At 45.6% G+C, this 17,526-nt stretch overlaps 2 protein-coding genes across 2 annotated transcripts; one reads left to right on the forward strand and one right to left on the reverse strand.

The window, feature by feature from the left end:
- The first annotated feature begins 2,438 nt into the window (after positions 1–2,438).
- LOC130178739 (uncharacterized) lies at positions 2,439–6,472 on the forward strand. Its single transcript, XM_056391193.1, has 5 exons — positions 2,439–2,679; positions 2,749–4,617; positions 4,697–4,798; positions 6,027–6,089; positions 6,337–6,472. Exons 1-5 carry the CDS (start codon positions 2,439–2,441, stop codon positions 6,363–6,365), a joined length of 2,304 nt encoding a protein of 767 aa, XP_056247168.1. The 3' UTR covers positions 6,366–6,472.
- A 430-nt stretch (positions 6,473–6,902) lies between these two features.
- Positions 6,903–12,108, reverse strand: gad3 (glutamate decarboxylase 3; the record flags this gene model as incomplete). The annotated part of the gene is made up of 13 exons (XM_056391194.1): positions 6,903–7,084; positions 7,404–7,493; positions 7,678–7,785; positions 8,148–8,297; positions 8,448–8,526; positions 8,902–8,966; positions 9,342–9,458; positions 9,708–9,762; positions 9,961–10,040; positions 10,575–10,690; positions 10,786–10,898; positions 11,516–11,606; positions 11,862–12,108. Coding segments are annotated over 13 exons (1,485 nt in total), but the record flags the coding sequence as incomplete, so codon positions are not given.
- Between the last annotated feature and the right edge of the window lie 5,418 nt (positions 12,109–17,526).

Genomic DNA, 17,526 nt, shown 5'->3' on the forward strand with positions numbered 1-17,526 from the left:
CGTGTTTACACTGCCAATATTGACACTCAGATAATACAGCAAACACAAACACGCTAAACCTCGCAAGACTCCAAGACTGCACTGTAAATCTCCAACGACCCGTCGGACACAGAGGGGGAAAGTCAGAGAGAAAATACCAGTAGGTTTTTATGAGTGTGGATCACATGACTGATAAGATCAACTCCGTGTGGCGTTAATGATCTGAATCCAAAGGCTGTTAGAGAGACTCCAGATCTATATGATGTATGTTGCACATGAGAGACAGAGCACAGTCAGCGTTTGTGAGAATGATCTTCAGAGTAACTACAGACTTTATTGGAGTTCAATTCTATATTAAAGTTGAATAATTAAATAAACAGTTACACAATGATTCATTAAATGTGCAAATAAATTCTGCATTAACAAACACTCTGCAGCTGCTCCGTTACATGAGATCGATCACAAGAGGAACTAGAATCGCCGCCTCGTGGTCGTATCCCTCCGCCACGTGGTTCTAGTCTCAGGTAACTTCCTGTTGATTCTGAGTCGTATAAAATATGAACCATTGGTGTGAAATTTTGTCATAATTGCTGTGGGAAATCTTGAGTAATGACCTTTGACCTTTGACCCCCACAAATATAATCAGTTCATCCATGAGTCCTGGTGAATGTTTCTGCCAAATTAGAAGAAGTTCCGCCGAGACGTTACTGAGATATCGTGTCCCGGAGAACGAGGCCGCCGCTCCGACTGTCGGAGGAATAGAAAAAAAAAGTGACACTTTATCAAATTAAAACTCACATTTTAAAATCATCTGGTTCAAATAAGGAGCCGAAAACCACCAATAAAGTGTCTGTGGCTTAAAACTAAACAAAAGGTCAATGTCACACTGACACATGATCATACAGGATATGATGTCATCGACAGGCGACCATGATTAAAATCACTGATTTCTCTGGTTTGAGAATTGATGGAAACATTTGGGAGAATGTAAGAACACAACTCAACATGTAGAACACAGGTCCAGATGTTTTTAGACGTTTTAATGTGTAAAAGTTACAGATTAGAACTTTAATGAGGAATTCATCATTTAAATTAAAGTAATTATATTGATTCAATTCATCAATTTCTGAAGACGACAGTATGAGTCTATGAATAGTCTGTAGATCACTGCAGTGACTCTCTGACTTCATGCAGCTGAAACTACTGATAATAATAATTTGGGGGTTGGAGCCATTTAAAGAATTAAAAATCATTAATTACATTTTAAATCAATGTGAAATCAAACAGAGTCATGTGACAAGACGGTGACTTGACACTGAGAACAGACCTGTGACTGACTGGACTCTGGCTCCATCTAGTGGCGCCTCGCCCTGACTGCAGGAGGCCTGAGGGTGATCCCAGATCAGCTGATGCTGCTCACACCTGTGTGATGAGCTGCTACTTAAACTCAGGTGTGTCTGCTCCACACTTTCACTCTCTTTGCTCGTCGCTCTGTGTTTCTCACGTCCTCCTCCTCAGCCAGGTAAAGTGACTCTGCTTTCTCTGCCGACAGCTCGGGGAAGATCAGGTGCAGGGTTTGGACTCGTGGTGGCGGCAGCAGTGATGGCAGCTTGTCAAGAGTTAAATATTAAATTAAAATAAATCCTCTTCAGTGAGTCAGTTCAGTTGCTTAAATCCTGAATGTTTGAGTCAGACAGACGTTTGACTCTCATGAACTTGTTCCCTGAGGTTAAATCAGAAGTGACGTGCAGTTTTAATCAAATATAAAGAAGGCGACCAAAACAGAGACATGTCCAGAGTGCAGCTTTTCCTGACCCACAAACATGCTGGAAAACTTATTCACGCTCTTGATTCTAATAGATTATTGCATCGCTCTTTCTGCTGCTGCTGAACGACTCCAGGTCTTTCAGAACCGAGCTGCTGGACTTCACTGGCTCCGTGTCTTTTAGAGACGATGTCCAGGTGTTTGTACTTCATGGTTCAGACCGGCCGACTTTATAATCCTGCACGAGCTCTCAGATCTTCAGCTGTCAGGCTTTTAAAGTCACACAGTTTTACACACAAGAAAAGAGGCAGTGCAGCGTTTTAACTACGATCCAAAACTATGGAAAACAGCTGAAAACCTGATTATTCAACTTTTAATTCATTCGCTCATATTTTACTTTTCTTCCTGTTTTGTTTTTATTTTCATTTACATATTTTATCATCTTGTCTTTTTAATGTCTATTTTCATCGTCCTTCAATCTGCCCTCATTTTATTGTAGTATTTTTTTTTTTTATTGCAAAGCACTTTGAGTGACTTCTTCTTCTTCTTCTTCTTCTTCTTCTTCTTGAGTGAAACAATTTAACATTTACCACATTGTTGGAGCTTGTTGAGGGGGATGTTAACTGTGTGTGTGTTGCTGTGGATGCACACCTGTCTGACACACCTTTCCTCCTCCACCCTGTGTAGGTTGAATATGACTCTTCAGGGACCGAATGGCGGGAACCTGCACTCGAGCAGCGGCGTGCCGAACCCTGGGCAGCAGGATCCCAGACTGCAGAGCGGCGGTCAAGATCCAGGACCTTCACCCCACCCCCAACACCCCGCCCCCGCCCGCCCGGTCTTCTACGTACATGCTCCGCCTCCACTCCCTTTCCTCCACTACCAGTGGCCCATGCCCTTCTCCTACAACCCCTTTGCGGGCTTCCCAGGCGTGGGTGAGTGTGAGGACGTGACTCTTTGTTGTTTTTAAAACTTGAAGCTTCACCTCCGTTTGTTTCTCTCAGGTTACGGTATGGTCATGCCCCCATTCCCTCCTCCTCCCCCCTACATGGAGGCTCCATCCTACGTTCTCCCCCACCCTCACGTCCAGGCGGTTGACTACAGACGCTTGCTCCACCCCCAGCCAAACGCTCCCTACGCCCCCTGCGCCCCCTACCAGAACCAGACCCGCAGAGTCCGCCCGCCTCACAGCGTACCCGTCAGACAAACGGTGAACTCCGAGGTCCAAACAGAACCGCCGCACAGAGGCACGGGTGGTTATGGCGGGGGGAGCCTGATTGTCGGCTCAGACTCTGGGCACGGAACGGCCTCCAGCTCTCCGTCTTCAAGCTCCAGCTCCCAAAAAGGAGGCTCTGTTGAGAACTACATCTTACCTGGCGACGCAGAGGACGTCCAGGTGAAGAAAAGCAGTACAGGTAGCACCATCGCACGCCGCTTTAACGTCCCAGATCCTGCCGCAGCGAAGACAGTCCTGTCTCGTATCAGAGCAACTCAAGAGACGCAGAAGAGCCATAAAGATGGCGTCGATCAGGAGAACGCCCCCCCCTGCAGGAACCGTCACTGTGACGTGTGGTCGGCGAGCTCCCCGGACAGCATGGTGCCGGTGTGCAGCTCCTCCCAGCAAGAGGACGAGGCCGTCAAAGAGAGACGGGTCTCTATTCCCGACATCCTGATGAGCTGGGGAGGGGGCACGCCACAGGAGACGATGCTGAAGACGGCGGGCGAGGTGCCGCCTCAGAAGACCCAGACAGACCCGGTGGCGGCGGCGTCTGACGGTGATGAAGACGCTGATGAAGACGTTGCGTGTATCCTGAGTTCTAAGGACAGTGAAGCCCTCTTCAAGATCCTCAAACTGCCTCCCGCTCTTTATGACCTCCTGTCAGAGTCCAGAGGAGACGACGAGCCCGTGGAGTCGCTGGACTCTGTGAGCCGGCGTCTTCCCTGCAGAGAGGAAGTGATGCGTTCACTGAACAAATCCCACAAGCTCCCGGACGACGAGCAAACGACCGGCGACGAGACGAGTCTACACGAAGACACTGCGGACATCATTCCTTATCAAATGCCTCTGAGCGGCTGCCGGTTCAGGAGGAACATGAACGAGTCTGTTTGGTCTGTGGAGTCTCTCGCCCCGTTTGTTCCCACCAAGGAGTGGCTGCTGCAGAACGGCATGTTTGAGCCGGAGGTCATCGTCGAGATGACGGAGGAAGCTGAGAACTGCAGACACTCCACCCAGAATGACAGGCCGACCCGCAGGTTGTCCTCCTCCGACTCGGCCCCCATGTCGGACAGCTGGCTGATCTTCAGCACGCCGGCTGAGAAGCCGAGTCCACCGAAGAAGCCAGAAATGGCGAGTGAGATTTCTGCCTCTGAAGCCAGAGGAGCGGAGGAAGGCCAGAACACGAGTCCTTCAGACAAGGACCCCTCGGCTTCCCCGGCCCGCCCGCAGAGGCAGGTAACTGTTTGTTCTCCCGCCGCGGAGGCTGTGGATGAAAATGGGTCTTCTGAACCCGAGGCTAATCGAAGCCCAAACCAGGAATCTCTTATTTTAAACGAGCGGCGGGAGAATGGCGCCGGCTCTCCTGAGCGGGAAGTGACTCCGCTCTTGAGCTCTGCAGCAGGAGAGAGAGTCTCGTCTACAGGTCACCTGACTGTCCGGAGCGGAGGGGACGAGGTGGACGACGGAGTGTGCGGTAGCGAAGAAGTCCGAAAGGAGCAGCTGTGCGTCCCAAAGGTCGACCAGAAGACGTCTGAGGTGTCTCCGTCAAAGAGACATTTAGTGGACTGTGGCGTCCAGTGCAGCGAGCTCAGGTGTGCGTGTGAAGAGTCGAATGGCGGCGTGGCGCCAAACAGAAGGCATCCCTTCAAATTCTCAGGTGATGATTTTTAAATTCGGCAGTGCATGTGTTGGCTGTGCTCTCTGTGGCGTCGCTCTGACTCTGCTCCGTCTCCTAGATACGAAGAGGGCGAGCAACGGGAAGGATGAAGGAACCTGCACGAACGCACACGTGCAGAAAAACCACAAGAGGCACGGTCAGTGGAAGGGCAGAGGTTCAGGTAACACCGCCATCATCATCATCATCATCACTTCAAGCTCAGTGTGATTTATGAAATAATCCACGATAATGACGGATATACACTGATCAGTTTATTAGGAACATGTAGATCAACCTGATGGAGTCTGATACAACAGTCCTGCAGTAAATCCTCCTTCATGAAGCTGATAATGTTTTTATTAAAATAGTTTCCGACAGGTGTTGATGATCATTATAGAGGATGTAGTGTTTGGAGGTGTTCCTGATATTTACCTGGATTCACTGATAGAACTGGGGTGGACAAAATAATAGAAACACCTGAGTGTCCTTTATACAGCAGTAGTTTTGTGTCGTCGTATCGGTTCCAAATATCTGTTATCGGTCACCTTGATCATCGATAATCAGTATTGGCCCTGGAAAAGACATATCGGTCGATCTCTCGTCTTAAATTGATGTTTTTCTTAATTTCAATTTTTTTTTTTTTTTTTTTAATCCACTTTTTCTGCATCGTGCACCATCAAACTAACTTCCAACAAGCTATACAAGATTTTCTAATCTAAGGCGTTTATTGATCATTTATAGTTATAGTGTTGGTGTGATTTGCATATTTTATTTTACTATATATTTATATATTTTAATGATTTTAGTTTGTATTTTTAACATGTGCTGCCAAACTGAATTTCATTGCTTTTAATGCAATGACAGTAAAGAATCTATAGATTTATATTCTGGTGAAGTTAAAGTTAATTGCAGTGATTTTGCTGATGACGGTGTTGAGCGGACGGACGTGGACGTTACTCAGAAGAAGCTCGTACAGAGCGGAGCAGGTCTGTGCTGCAGACAACATGTAGCTGCAGGACTGATGGTGTCATGAATATAAAATGTGTTTTTAGCTTTTTGTTTTCTGAATATTGTCTTTTAATGACGGTTCAGTCCCGGACTGTGACGTCAATCGTGTCAGAAGAGAGAATAACAATGAAAACAAGGACAAAATATTTACAATGTGTTTTTTAATAATCCGAAAAAAACGATTGAACGTTTTAATGCAAAGAAATGTGAGTGACGTTGTTTGAACACAACTGCTCCGGGACAACGTCTGTCCCACAGACATGAAATCCAGACAGTCTGTCACCTGAAGGGGTGTGGTTTGAGCTTTGACTGACAGAGCGAAGCTGAGCCACACCCACCTGAACTCAGTAAGAGGAGCACGAGGAACAAAACACAGGTGTGTGTCTGTCTCATGTCCACAGAGAAGCACGGCAACCAGCAGGAAGTCTACTACGGATACTACGGCAAACCTGGGAAATCTAAAGGTGAGAGCCGATCAAACACAATTTAAATCACTAATAGATGATGAATATTAACTATTAACAGGTCATGTCTTTTAATTAAGTTTCTACCCACGTCAATCCACTTTACTCAGACATGATCCTTTCAGATTAAGGCCTGGTGAACAGCTTGACTTTATTTTGAAACCGAGGCGTCAGACTTTTATTTTGGAAAGCTCTGTTCTTATGTATAATGATTTAGTGACTTAACTGATCCGTTTCTTTCCTGCAGGTGGAAATGGAAGAAATCCACGGTACTGACTCTGACCCATCTCCATGACAACACTGTCTTTTTTTAAATTAATCAATTTAATATTCAAATGAATTTAAAATGTAATAATGCTATTTTTCAATAAAAAGTTTTCTACAAGTCATTTGTACATGTTTATTTTTAAACACGAGGTTTAAAACAAAGTGTGGGTGACGTTTTAATCCTTATTACTTTAATGTGAAATATGAGAATTCCAGTTTCACTTCCTGTTTTGTTTTTTTTCCCTTGAAAAGCTGCCAATCAGAATCCCTGCAGGGCAGCACCTGTAACTTCAGAGCTGAACGATTGAAACAGAAAAGCTTTAATTGTCCTGGTGCTTTATTAGAGAGAGAATCAGCTGTTTGTTCTCCAACAGGTGATGACGGGGAATAAACATGTTAAAGGGACGGTTCGGGTTCGTTGACGTGTTGTGCAGAGCTGCAGATGTGCTCCAGCTGTGTGACACCAGTGCTGTATGAGCTAAAGTAATGTGGCGGCTGCAGAGCAGGAAGTCTGTCTGAGCAGTGCAGGTGAGACCGGACAGTCCTGTCAGGGGTCATAGGTCACGGCCCAGCCGGGCGATCTCGTCCAGCAGGAAGTCGACGTCCTCCTGCTGCGTGGCAGGGTTGGAGAACACACACCTGAAGAAATTGACCCTTGCTCCCAAAGGCTGATAGCCAATCAGAACGGAGCCCTTCTCCATCATCCTGGCTTTGATCCGAGGAGCCACCTGCAGAGACAGATCACCGTCAGAACCCCCCTCCTCTAGAAACACACGGTTACGCGTCACGCTACATCACGGTAGAAATGAACGTTAAATCTTAATTATTACTATAACCGTCATCATGTGATTATCACGTGACAGAGTGGCGTGCAGCAGGTAAACAGAGTCCTGCTGCTGGTCCCTCATGATAACACTGATAACAACCGTGGTCATTTGGTCACTAATTATCACGGTACTGAATCTCTGTACTGTTTCATGTCTAACTGTAAATACGACATCACTGCAGCAGCGGAGCCCCTCCCTCTCTGCGGCGTCCCGGACTGACCTGATGGAGTCTGGAGTCTCGGTCGGGTCCAGGCGGCAGGCCTCTCAGACTGGGGGGGATGTACCAGAAACACACATTACTGTGCTCTGGCTGTGAGAGAGGCGGAGACACACGTGTCAGAGGTTAATGAGACAGACACAGACGGTCCAACGTGTCACAGCGGCGCCGTGGAGCGTGAGACTTCAGGTCGCATCAGCTGTAGCTCATCTTTATTACATCACTTAGATTCTTATCAATCACCCCAACAAAAGTCAGATGGAGAATCTGAACTTACCTTGTCTTTAAAGACCAGCTCAAAGTCGCTCCTCCTCTGCAGCTGATCGTGGAGATACTCGGCGTTCTCTAAGCATCTGTTGATCTGAGATCCAAACCCCTGTGAGCCCTGAGAGAGAGAGAGAGAGAGAGAGAGAGAGAGGGAGAGAGAGAGAGAGACAGACTCTAGGTTAATATTTAAGTTAAGATAAGTTCAGTTTAATTTAGTTAAGTTAAGTAGCATCAGAGGTGAGTGAAGTTAAATCCAGTTAAATCGGTGACAGCAGCTCGTCACTGGAGCAGCTGGACGACGGTCCAAACACACGTTGAAGGAAATAAGAAGAAGAGCTGAAGTCCTGAAACTGATCCTAAGTCACATCCTGATGCTCTGCTGCAGCAGACTGAGCCTCCGGCCCCGTCTGTAACCAGCTGACCGACAGATTCACGGGGCGAGCGTTAGAGGGAGGAGCCTCACTGGAGTTACACCCGTACCTTCGCCTTCCACATGAGCCAGAGTTTAAAGACGTCGACGTGTCGGCCGCACTGGATGCTCTTATCTCCGGTGTCGTAGCTCACATCGTACGGTTTGTCCGTCTGGAAAAGGTACTCAGCCCCCGACTCATTACACTCCTGCAGGAGGCCCTGCAGAGGACACACACGCCCCGATCATTAACACGAGTTCAACCAATCAGAGTCCAGTTGAAGGTTTGTATTGTGCGTCTGACAGACTGCTGCACCGGAGCCCGGCCTTGTGTTTTACACCGAGCGTTAAAGCGAAGGATCATCTCTTACTCTCTTCCTGACCAGGATGACGGAGCACTGCAGCGGCGCGCCCATCAACTTGTGAGGATTCCACGTGACAGACGAGGCTCTGGATGGAAAACACCGACAGGTCAGAGTGACGCCCTGAAACAGCAGCAGAGTCAATGTGACACACCAGGCTGCGGCCACCAGGGGGGGGCCAAGAGCAATGCCCCGGGAAATCTTGACCCAGAGGCGGACAGCTACATGAGAGAGACCCCCCCCCCCCCCCTCATTGGACATAATGAATGAGGCTCCGTGACGTTGGTTTTATCGTGTTACATTACGTGTGTTCACCTGGTCTGTTCCACCTTCAGTCACCGGCCGAGGCAACGACCGCCACAAACCTTTTGGCTGAGGCCGAAGCTCAGAGGGAGCTGTGGCGCCAGCAGAGGCTGACGGCGCCGTGTGATGTGGGCAGTGTGTCGTGTGTTGGTGCAGTCACCGTTCGATGCCCTGTAGTTTCATCCTGTGTCTGTGTGACATCAGCAGGCCTCCGCCCCACGCCGCCTGCGGGGACACAGTCAAACACACGGTCCAATCAGGCGGGTTGTTACATACAGTGTCTCGTGTCATTTCAGCGCTCGTCGCTTTTATTCCTCGGCGCCGGCGACAGTCAGAGCGGCAGCCATGTTGTTTTCAACACAATATCTCAGTAACACCTCGACAGAACTTCTGCAAATTTGGTAAAAACATTAATCTAGACTCAAGGACAAATTGATTATAATTTAATAGCTAAAGGTCAAAGGTCACAGTGACCTCACGAAACGTGGTTTTAGCCTTTTGAACACAATATGTCGGTAACGCCTTGAAGGAACTTCTTCAGATTTGGCGAAGACATTCACCAGGACTCAAGGACGAACTGATTGGTCGAAGACTCCTTACATCAACATGCATCCACAGTGTGTGTCTGTGGCACACGTCTGCGACGGCGCTGAGCGGATCGAAGGCGCCGTACACCGTGGTGCCCGCCGTCGCATTCACGTAGAATGGAACCAAACCCTGGAGAGAGAGGGAGGGAGGGAACATTAACGTCGTTATCGATCTCAGACTGTAACACACAAAGATGAAAATATTTCAGAAATAACGTTTGAATGAAACGATGTCGTCAGGAGAGGATGGAGGAAGAAGCCTGGACAGAACAAATCACAATCTGTCCTTGTTGATTTGACTAATATGAACTGTGTAAAATCAACATCCCCTGTGACTGATACTCAGAGCGTCACTTCCTCTCCTGTGATCTGACCTCACCTTTTCTTCAGCTCTAACGATGGACGACTCCAGTTCAGCAGGAATCATTTTCCCTCTGAAACACCAAGACAGGAGACGGAGGGTCAGTGGCCGTGAACAGACGAACCCACAGCCTCTAAACATCTGCATGTTCAAACTGGGAAACTTTCTAATGCAGTGGGTTTACACTCCTGAACACACAGGGACACATATAAAGCTGCGACAGGTGAGCAAACATTTCTTTTGTCATGTGCTCAGTGAGTGTCCGACTTACCTTTCATCACATTTCACCACGAGCACATTGTCGCTGCCCAGCCCCAACACAGCTGCAGATTTCTTCACTGAATAGTGACTCTGAACGGGTGAAAGGGAAAAGAAGCCTTTCATCTTTGTTTGTCTCCGCTGAAAGAAGCAGCTGCTCTGTTTGCTTTTCTGAGAAGAAGAAGTTCCCAGGTTCGCACGTCAAGCCGAGTTCAGACAGCGTCACTGCGACTGGGATGTTAAACTGTTTCCAAACCTTGTTTTAAATATCAGCCAGAAGTTTAGTCTTTATGTCGTTTGGGGTGAAGTCATCAGATAAACCTGCTGTCTGATGTGACAGACGTCAGGAGTGAACCGTCCTGAAGTGAAGACCTGATGGTTTTAGATGTTTAATACTGACGCATCAGCGGATCAGCAGCTGCTTTTAAATGACAACTGCAGCACTGGAAGATCTACTGAATACAAGTCATTTCCTAAAGTGTACTTTCATTTAATCGCTCATCTGTTGCTGCGTTTAGTTTTTATTTAAATGGAAATACACATCATACGTTAATAAACCATTTGGTTGACCGCAAGTCGGAAACCCACATTCCCCGGAGAGTGTAAGAGTGTGTGAGGTGTGGTTACATGCTCTGAGGTGAAGAGGGCCAGTCGGGGCAGCGCCGCCATCCCTCTGCGCTTCACCTCTGGGTAGAAGTGATACCTGGCCACCAGGATGCTGTACAGGTTGGATATCGTGCCTCCTTCAGAAAACAGGACGCAGAGTTTACGGACAGATGTTGTCGGGAACATTCAGTGTCAGCAGTGAACCGGCTCGCCCTCCCTCCGCTCGTCTCACCTGGACAGAAGAGTCCGTCTCCCTCCTCGTCGGACCATCCCACAATGCTTTGCATCTTCCTCAGCAGAACCTCCTCCATCAGGATGAAAACAGGAGACACTTCGTACGTGAACCTGGTGAAGACATGCGTCACATCAGAGCGACTCCGGCTTCTCGCAAACATCTCGCATTTAGACCGACAACAGATGCGTGGCGTTCAGAAGCTGTGATGTCACTGGGATCTCCAGATACTTTCCATCAGTGTCGTAAAAAACGTCACAGTTTAACAGTTAGTTGAGCTGACGGACGAGAAAACTGTCGCTATCTTCATTAAAAACGAGGCACGATTTCATCTTCACTAATTAACCATTTAATTCTCTGAGCAGCTCAGAGGTCACAGCAGCTGCCGCCATCTTTTAAGGTGGAATGTTTTCTTGAGTGTTACTTGACATGTGATTAACATGTGATTAACTGTCAAGTAACACTTTTCCCAGACAATAATCAAGTCCCGTTGTTTTCGATTTAAAACTCCTTTAGAATACTATGACTTGGACAAATGAGAATATTCACAGGCTGGTTCAACTCGAGGGAAACTCGATTGGTCAAAGTTGCTGTGATTGGACAAAAATAAAATGTCCTGCAGAAGAGGGATTGGTTGAGTTTGCATTAATTATTGCGACTTCCTGGAGCGACCAACTCACACTGATACTGCAGAACTTTACTTCAGCGACTGTACTTGATGAGATCTTACATGTTGGTGTTGGCCGTGGAGGTCAACCACTCTCCAGCGACACCGATCACATCCAGACCTGAGGACAGCTGGTTGAAGAAACGGGGATGGCCTGTAAAAACAAAGGTCAGAGGTCAAGAGGTCAATCGGTCATGCTTTTAAAAACGCCCAATGAAACAATCCAATATGTTCAAATGAAGCTTTGTTTAAACACGTTGGATTGTTTCAATGGCCGTTTTTAAAAGTGTCTAAAACTGTTTTTTTTCTCGTGGCCCCGCCCACAGCAACACATCACTCTGACGCTTTCCTAACTGGGATGTTTTACCCCTCCCCTTTTACCTCATTAACAAGTCAAACTCACACACACCTGTACTGACGCCGTACTTCAGTGTGTCTCTACAGTCCACCAGGATCTGCTCCAGAGTCTCTGGTTGATCGGGCAGGTGCAGGCTGAAGCCCTCCAGTCCCTCCTTCAGCTGGTGAGGGTGGTGGAAGTCCAGGACCTTGGAGCTCCTCTGACTGGACCTGCAGATGTAACCGAACAAGATGTCGACCAGCTCCTGCAGAAATCCCCTGGTCATCTCCTCACCACCTGAAGCTGGGAGCAGGTCTGCACACACACACACACACACACACACACACACACACACGCACACACACGCACGCGCACACACACGCACACACACACACACACACACACACACGCACACACACACACACACACACACACACACACACACACACCCACCTCAGTGAAATGACTGTAGCCTCACCTGGGCAGATCTCTGCATCAACATATTGAGCTCTCAGGAGTTTGAGTGTAAATGAATTGACTGTGAGAGCCTGTCAGCAGGAGCACACCTGGGCAGCCTCACCTGTGCTGTAGATGCTGCTGAAGTCATCGGGTCTCAGTCTTCTGTGTGTGACCGCTGCTGAGTCCTCCAGATGTTTGTCCCTCTCCGCTGATTTACCAATGATTCTGTCTGAAAGGACAAAAACATACAGCGTGACTCAGGTAGCAAACGAGCTAATGAGCTAACGAGCTAACATCTTAACTCAACTAATTTTACTTTTACTCAGACTTTTGTTTTTATTCTTTTAAAATAGAGGCAGAGAAGAAAACTCAACAGCTTCAACAGCTCATAGTCAACAACAATAGAAACCCAGAATTAAAAGATGCTAAACATTTTTAAATCCTTCCACAGAATTTCTCATTAATTGTTAGATAAGCAGAAAGAAAACAACAGGTTTTTAGTGTAATAATAGTGTAACTTCTTCTTTTCTCTCTAAAAACAATTAGCATCTGTCCCTCTGTCTGTCTGTCTGTCTGTCTGTCCCTCTGTCTGTCTGTCTGTCTGTCTGTCTGTCTGTCCCTCTGTCTGTCTGTCTGTCTGTCTGTCTGTCCCTCTGTCTGTCTGTCTGTCTGTCTGTCTGTCCCTCTGTCTGTCTGTCTGTCTAGGGCAGGTCAAGGGCATTAGTGGTCTGGAATTTAATCTCCTAAACATTTTGCATATTATTCAAATAGATAGAAGTTCAGTGTGTTAATGACCCTGCAGCGTCCGTCCTGCTCAGGGACACTGAGACTGAATTCACATACAGCAAGTCATTAAGTACAAGATGCTTTAAGGTTCTCTGATGTTTCAACCTTCATCACTGTCAGGTCGTGTTTGTTGTGCACGTTTACAGCCTTGGTTTGAGGATGTGAACTGCTGACCTGCGGAGCAAAAAGACTTGGCGCCACCTGCAGCAGATCTGTCCTTCACGAATCAACCAGCCAAACTCTACTACTCAACTTTAATCACCTTTTCAATCATTTACACTGAGGGATCATTTTCTAACACTTTTATATAAATACATTTAATTCACGTTGCTGTTTCTACGTTACCAGCTTGTTACCAACTGTTTCCTCGTCTCATCCTCTGATATCTGATATATCCAGGAAAAATAAGCTCAGAGTTTAGTGGAGGGCGAGTGAAGGTCGGGACAGGTCGACAGTTTATTGAAGAGTCTGTGAAGTTAGGAAACTTCCTCCTGTCTCCAGTCAGGATGGGAACACTGGTTGTGTCCAAAATCACTCACTCTTTCACTCCACGACCTTTTATGCCTTTCTATACTCTGACTATATATGACCTGTTATACTTCAGTCCCTCCTCACTATACGGTGAAAAAATGCTTTTGGACATTACTTATATCATTTTCTCTGCACTGTCTTTCTTTATTTCAGCACGTGTGCAATGCATGATGGTATATATTGCCTGGTTAGTGACTGTCGGTTGTACACATAGACTGTAATTAAAGATGGACGCAGCCTCCGTTGACGTCACCCATAGGTTTCTGAAGGTCAGAGCGGGTCATGCCGTCGATGTCATCTTGGCAGTACCCGACTCCGCCCCTAACTCCCAGCTAATCAAAAAATGATCAAAGAGGAGGGGCCAAGACTGCGGTGCCTGACAGTTTGTGGCAAGAATACCTGTCACTCAAAGAGCACCTGTCACAGTATGACGAGCCACAACCTCAGTCCTACATAACTTCAGTCCTCAATAAAATGTAAACAGGTGAGTTCTATAAACAGGTGAGTTATATAAACAGGTGAGTTATATAAACAGGTGAGTTATATAAACAGGTGTCATGAAGGAGGAAATCAGCTCTAGAGACCAAAACAGTTTTTGTACCAGGCTGTAAACATGTTTATTTCTGCTGTAAAGTTGGACATTTTAACATGGGAGTCTATGGGGACTGACTCACTGTTGGAGTCAGACTCTAGTGGTCGTTAGAGGAACTGCAGCTTCTGGTTCTTCATGTTTCAGCCTCAGAGGTTGATACTCGGTTGTCAACTACTTTTCACGATGCATTGTCATTGTTTTTTCTTTTCCTAAATTAGGTCCAACAACCAACAACTCCTCCAACCTAAATAAGCTTTTAATAAATAAATAAATAATAATAATAGATTTTTCAACCCTCTGATACGACCCATAGGAGTGTCCTAAAACAGCGCCCGTTGCCTTGGTTACTATAATAACAGTCATGGCTTGACTGGGGAAATGCTATCGTGGATCTCATTCATTTGCATTATGGAAACACAGAAGACTGTAAAGCAGATAAAAAATAAAATAATAAAGTGCTAAAACAGAGATGTGTTGAAGCGAGTAAAACTAGAAATGAAAAGTATAATAGAATAAACAACCGGAATAAAAAAGTAAGATATTAGAAGGAAAACAATCCAGAAAATGTACATTGAATAAAAGCACAAGTATAAACACAGATAAATAAATAACATGAATATAATTCAATTAAAAGCCAAAACGACTGAAACGCTGAACAACGTCAGCACTCTGCTGCCCTCAGGCCTTCAGAGGCTACAGACATGGAGTGTCTTTGTTCTGACTTTGGGTTTAATTAAAAGGTCACAACCAGAAGACCCGAGGACCAGAGGATAAAAGCAGGTCTGACACGAGCTTCAGAAACCGATGAAAGGATCTTAAAATCAGTTCTGTAGCAGCCGGAGCAGAGACTTTAAAACTGTAATGTGTCTTTCTGGTTGCCGTGTATTGTAAAGTGTTACTGTTAAATCATATTCACAGTTTACAGTGTGAGAGTGACACTCACCTGGCAGCTGACAGAAATCCATGTTTCAGTTGAGTGTCTCTGTAACTGTCTGTGAGTCCTGGTCCTGAGATGGTTCCTACAGCGGAGACACACTGACAGTGTGGCGTCGGGCTGCTGCCTTTAAACAGCGTCAGGTGAGGGGGGGTGAGGGGGGGGGGGGGGTGTGGTCTGCAGCCAGCTGCTGTTTGACTGTCTCTGAAAAGCACAGAGCGAAGACACCTGTGTGATGCTTCAGTTATGTAACATCGTGTCATGTGAAGATGAGAAGAGTTTTGTTGAGACTTGATCAGAGAATCAAAGGGAAGATTGACCCGAAAAAAACAAAGAAGAACAATGAGAATCACCGGCTCCTCCACTCAGACTAGCTTCAGGTTACATCCCCGTTTATCAGTCATTTAGAATATGAAACATCTGCGTGACTCTTGACTTACGGCTATCAGCAGTAAATCTCTCTCCTGATGGGAACACTGAGTCTTGGACGATTTTTTCCCCTTTATTATTCAAAACATTTTCCATTTTATCTTTTTAAAACAATCAAACATTGAAAATGGAGGAAACAATCAAAACTTCTGAAATAAGATTCACAGTAAAGTATGAGCAATACATGCAAATAAAATAGATACAATAAAAGGAAATAAATGCAACATATAAATAAGAATGATGAAACAAAAATAGTTTAAATACTGTAAACACACAGAGAAACAAAACAAAGATATTACAGGAAGATATTTACAGGTTTCTGCTGTTTTATTACTTTAATGTTTTTAAGTCCATGTAATGAGTCAGTGGATGATGTAATACTGATAATAATATGTGGCTCGGGGACTGAAGAGTCTCTGTCAGGTCAGGTGACATCACAGAGCTCAGTCATGGTGATGGTGACACCTGGTGCTCACAACAGGAACACACTAGTGCTTCTTCTTTAAGGCGGCTTTCTGCAGCTGCCGTCTGCGAACCTGTTCTGGAGTGTGTTGCTTTGGTCGCATATTTTACTGCCGGGTTTGTGTAAAGCTTTGATTGTGGACAGAGGGGACCACGTAGTGTAGTTGTGAACACACCTCTGGGATGACCCCCCCCCCCCCAGGCCGACCCCCTCATCAGGGCCAGGTTGTAAAGGTCTCTTGCTGGTTCCTGTCAGTTGTGGCTGTTGGCATTGGCTGCAGGTTAGTGGTTAAAAAACAACAACAACAAAAACATAATTTTACAAGCACCAGTCAGTCATTCTGCCACTCACCTGTACTGCCTCTCCATCCAGCTGTACACCTGTTCATCCACAGTGACACATTCATGCCCACCTGCACCTACTGTGTTTGACCTTATTGTTGATGCTTTGTTGGTCTCATTTGTTTAGTCAACTGGGCTGTTTGTTGGTTATTTAGTTGTTTATTTACTTGTGATAAATTGTTTTGCAGTGAAACTGGGAGGTTGGGAGGTCGAGGCGCCCCTGGTGAGGTCCCCACACCTGCTGTGCTGCACCTGAGGTGAGTAGTAGATGCCAACAAACAACAAAAGAACCTCATGTGAACGCAGATCAAATCATTCTGTATTTTATTTTGGTAAATTTCTTGTGCGACTGTAAAGATGCATGTTTCTTTTATAGATTTTTTTTAACACTAAATTCTCCCTGTGCTCTGACATCCCTCAGTGAAAATAAACTCGGTCACCAGAACTCTGCCTGAAACTCTTTGTACTGCCCAGATGTTTCCTAACTCGTCCTGAACAACACAAAACCACAACTCAAAACTTTCATATTTGTCAGTGTCTTCTTTTATTGGCTACAAGCTGCTCGTATGTATTTATCATTTTTATAGAAGAACAAGACGATGTGTGTAACAGCTGGTACCTTTTAACTGTTTCTGCATTTTCTTATTGAGCTGCAGATGTTTTAATTCTTGATCCAGATGTAAAAGTATTCGGTGAGTATATTCAAACACTAAATAATGTTGAACAGATTAATGTTTTTTAAATGCAAATGTAATTTTTCTCTTAGAGAAACAGAATTTTTGTCATTGGACACTTTTCCTTTCAAGTTCTGAGATTTTGTACATAAGTACTAGTACCAGTACAAGACTGTAAAATACTACATCGCGAGTAAAAAGACACAAGTATTTACAGTTTCATGCAGTTAAAGTATCAAAAAAATATTCAGGCAAAAGCCAAAAATTTCAGGCTTGGAATAAATAAACCTTCACTTTAAAACACACGTGGAGCTGCAATCAGTCAGTTTACTGATGAGTTTCCAACTAAATCGCCAAACATTTGATCGTTACTGTGGATTGAGAATAAGATTATTTTCCTGGATTGAAATAAATAACATATTTAGCTGTTGGACTGATGGTCGAGACAAAAACATGAAGAGACGTCACGTTAGTCTCTATGAAACTGTGTTTTCACTTATCTTTGAGAAAAAAATGATATAAATAGAT

Source organism: Seriola aureovittata, chromosome 12 (genome assembly GCF_021018895.1).
Source record: "Seriola aureovittata isolate HTS-2021-v1 ecotype China chromosome 12, ASM2101889v1, whole genome shotgun sequence".
Lineage (NCBI taxonomy): Eukaryota > Metazoa > Chordata > Actinopteri > Carangiformes > Carangidae > Seriola > Seriola aureovittata.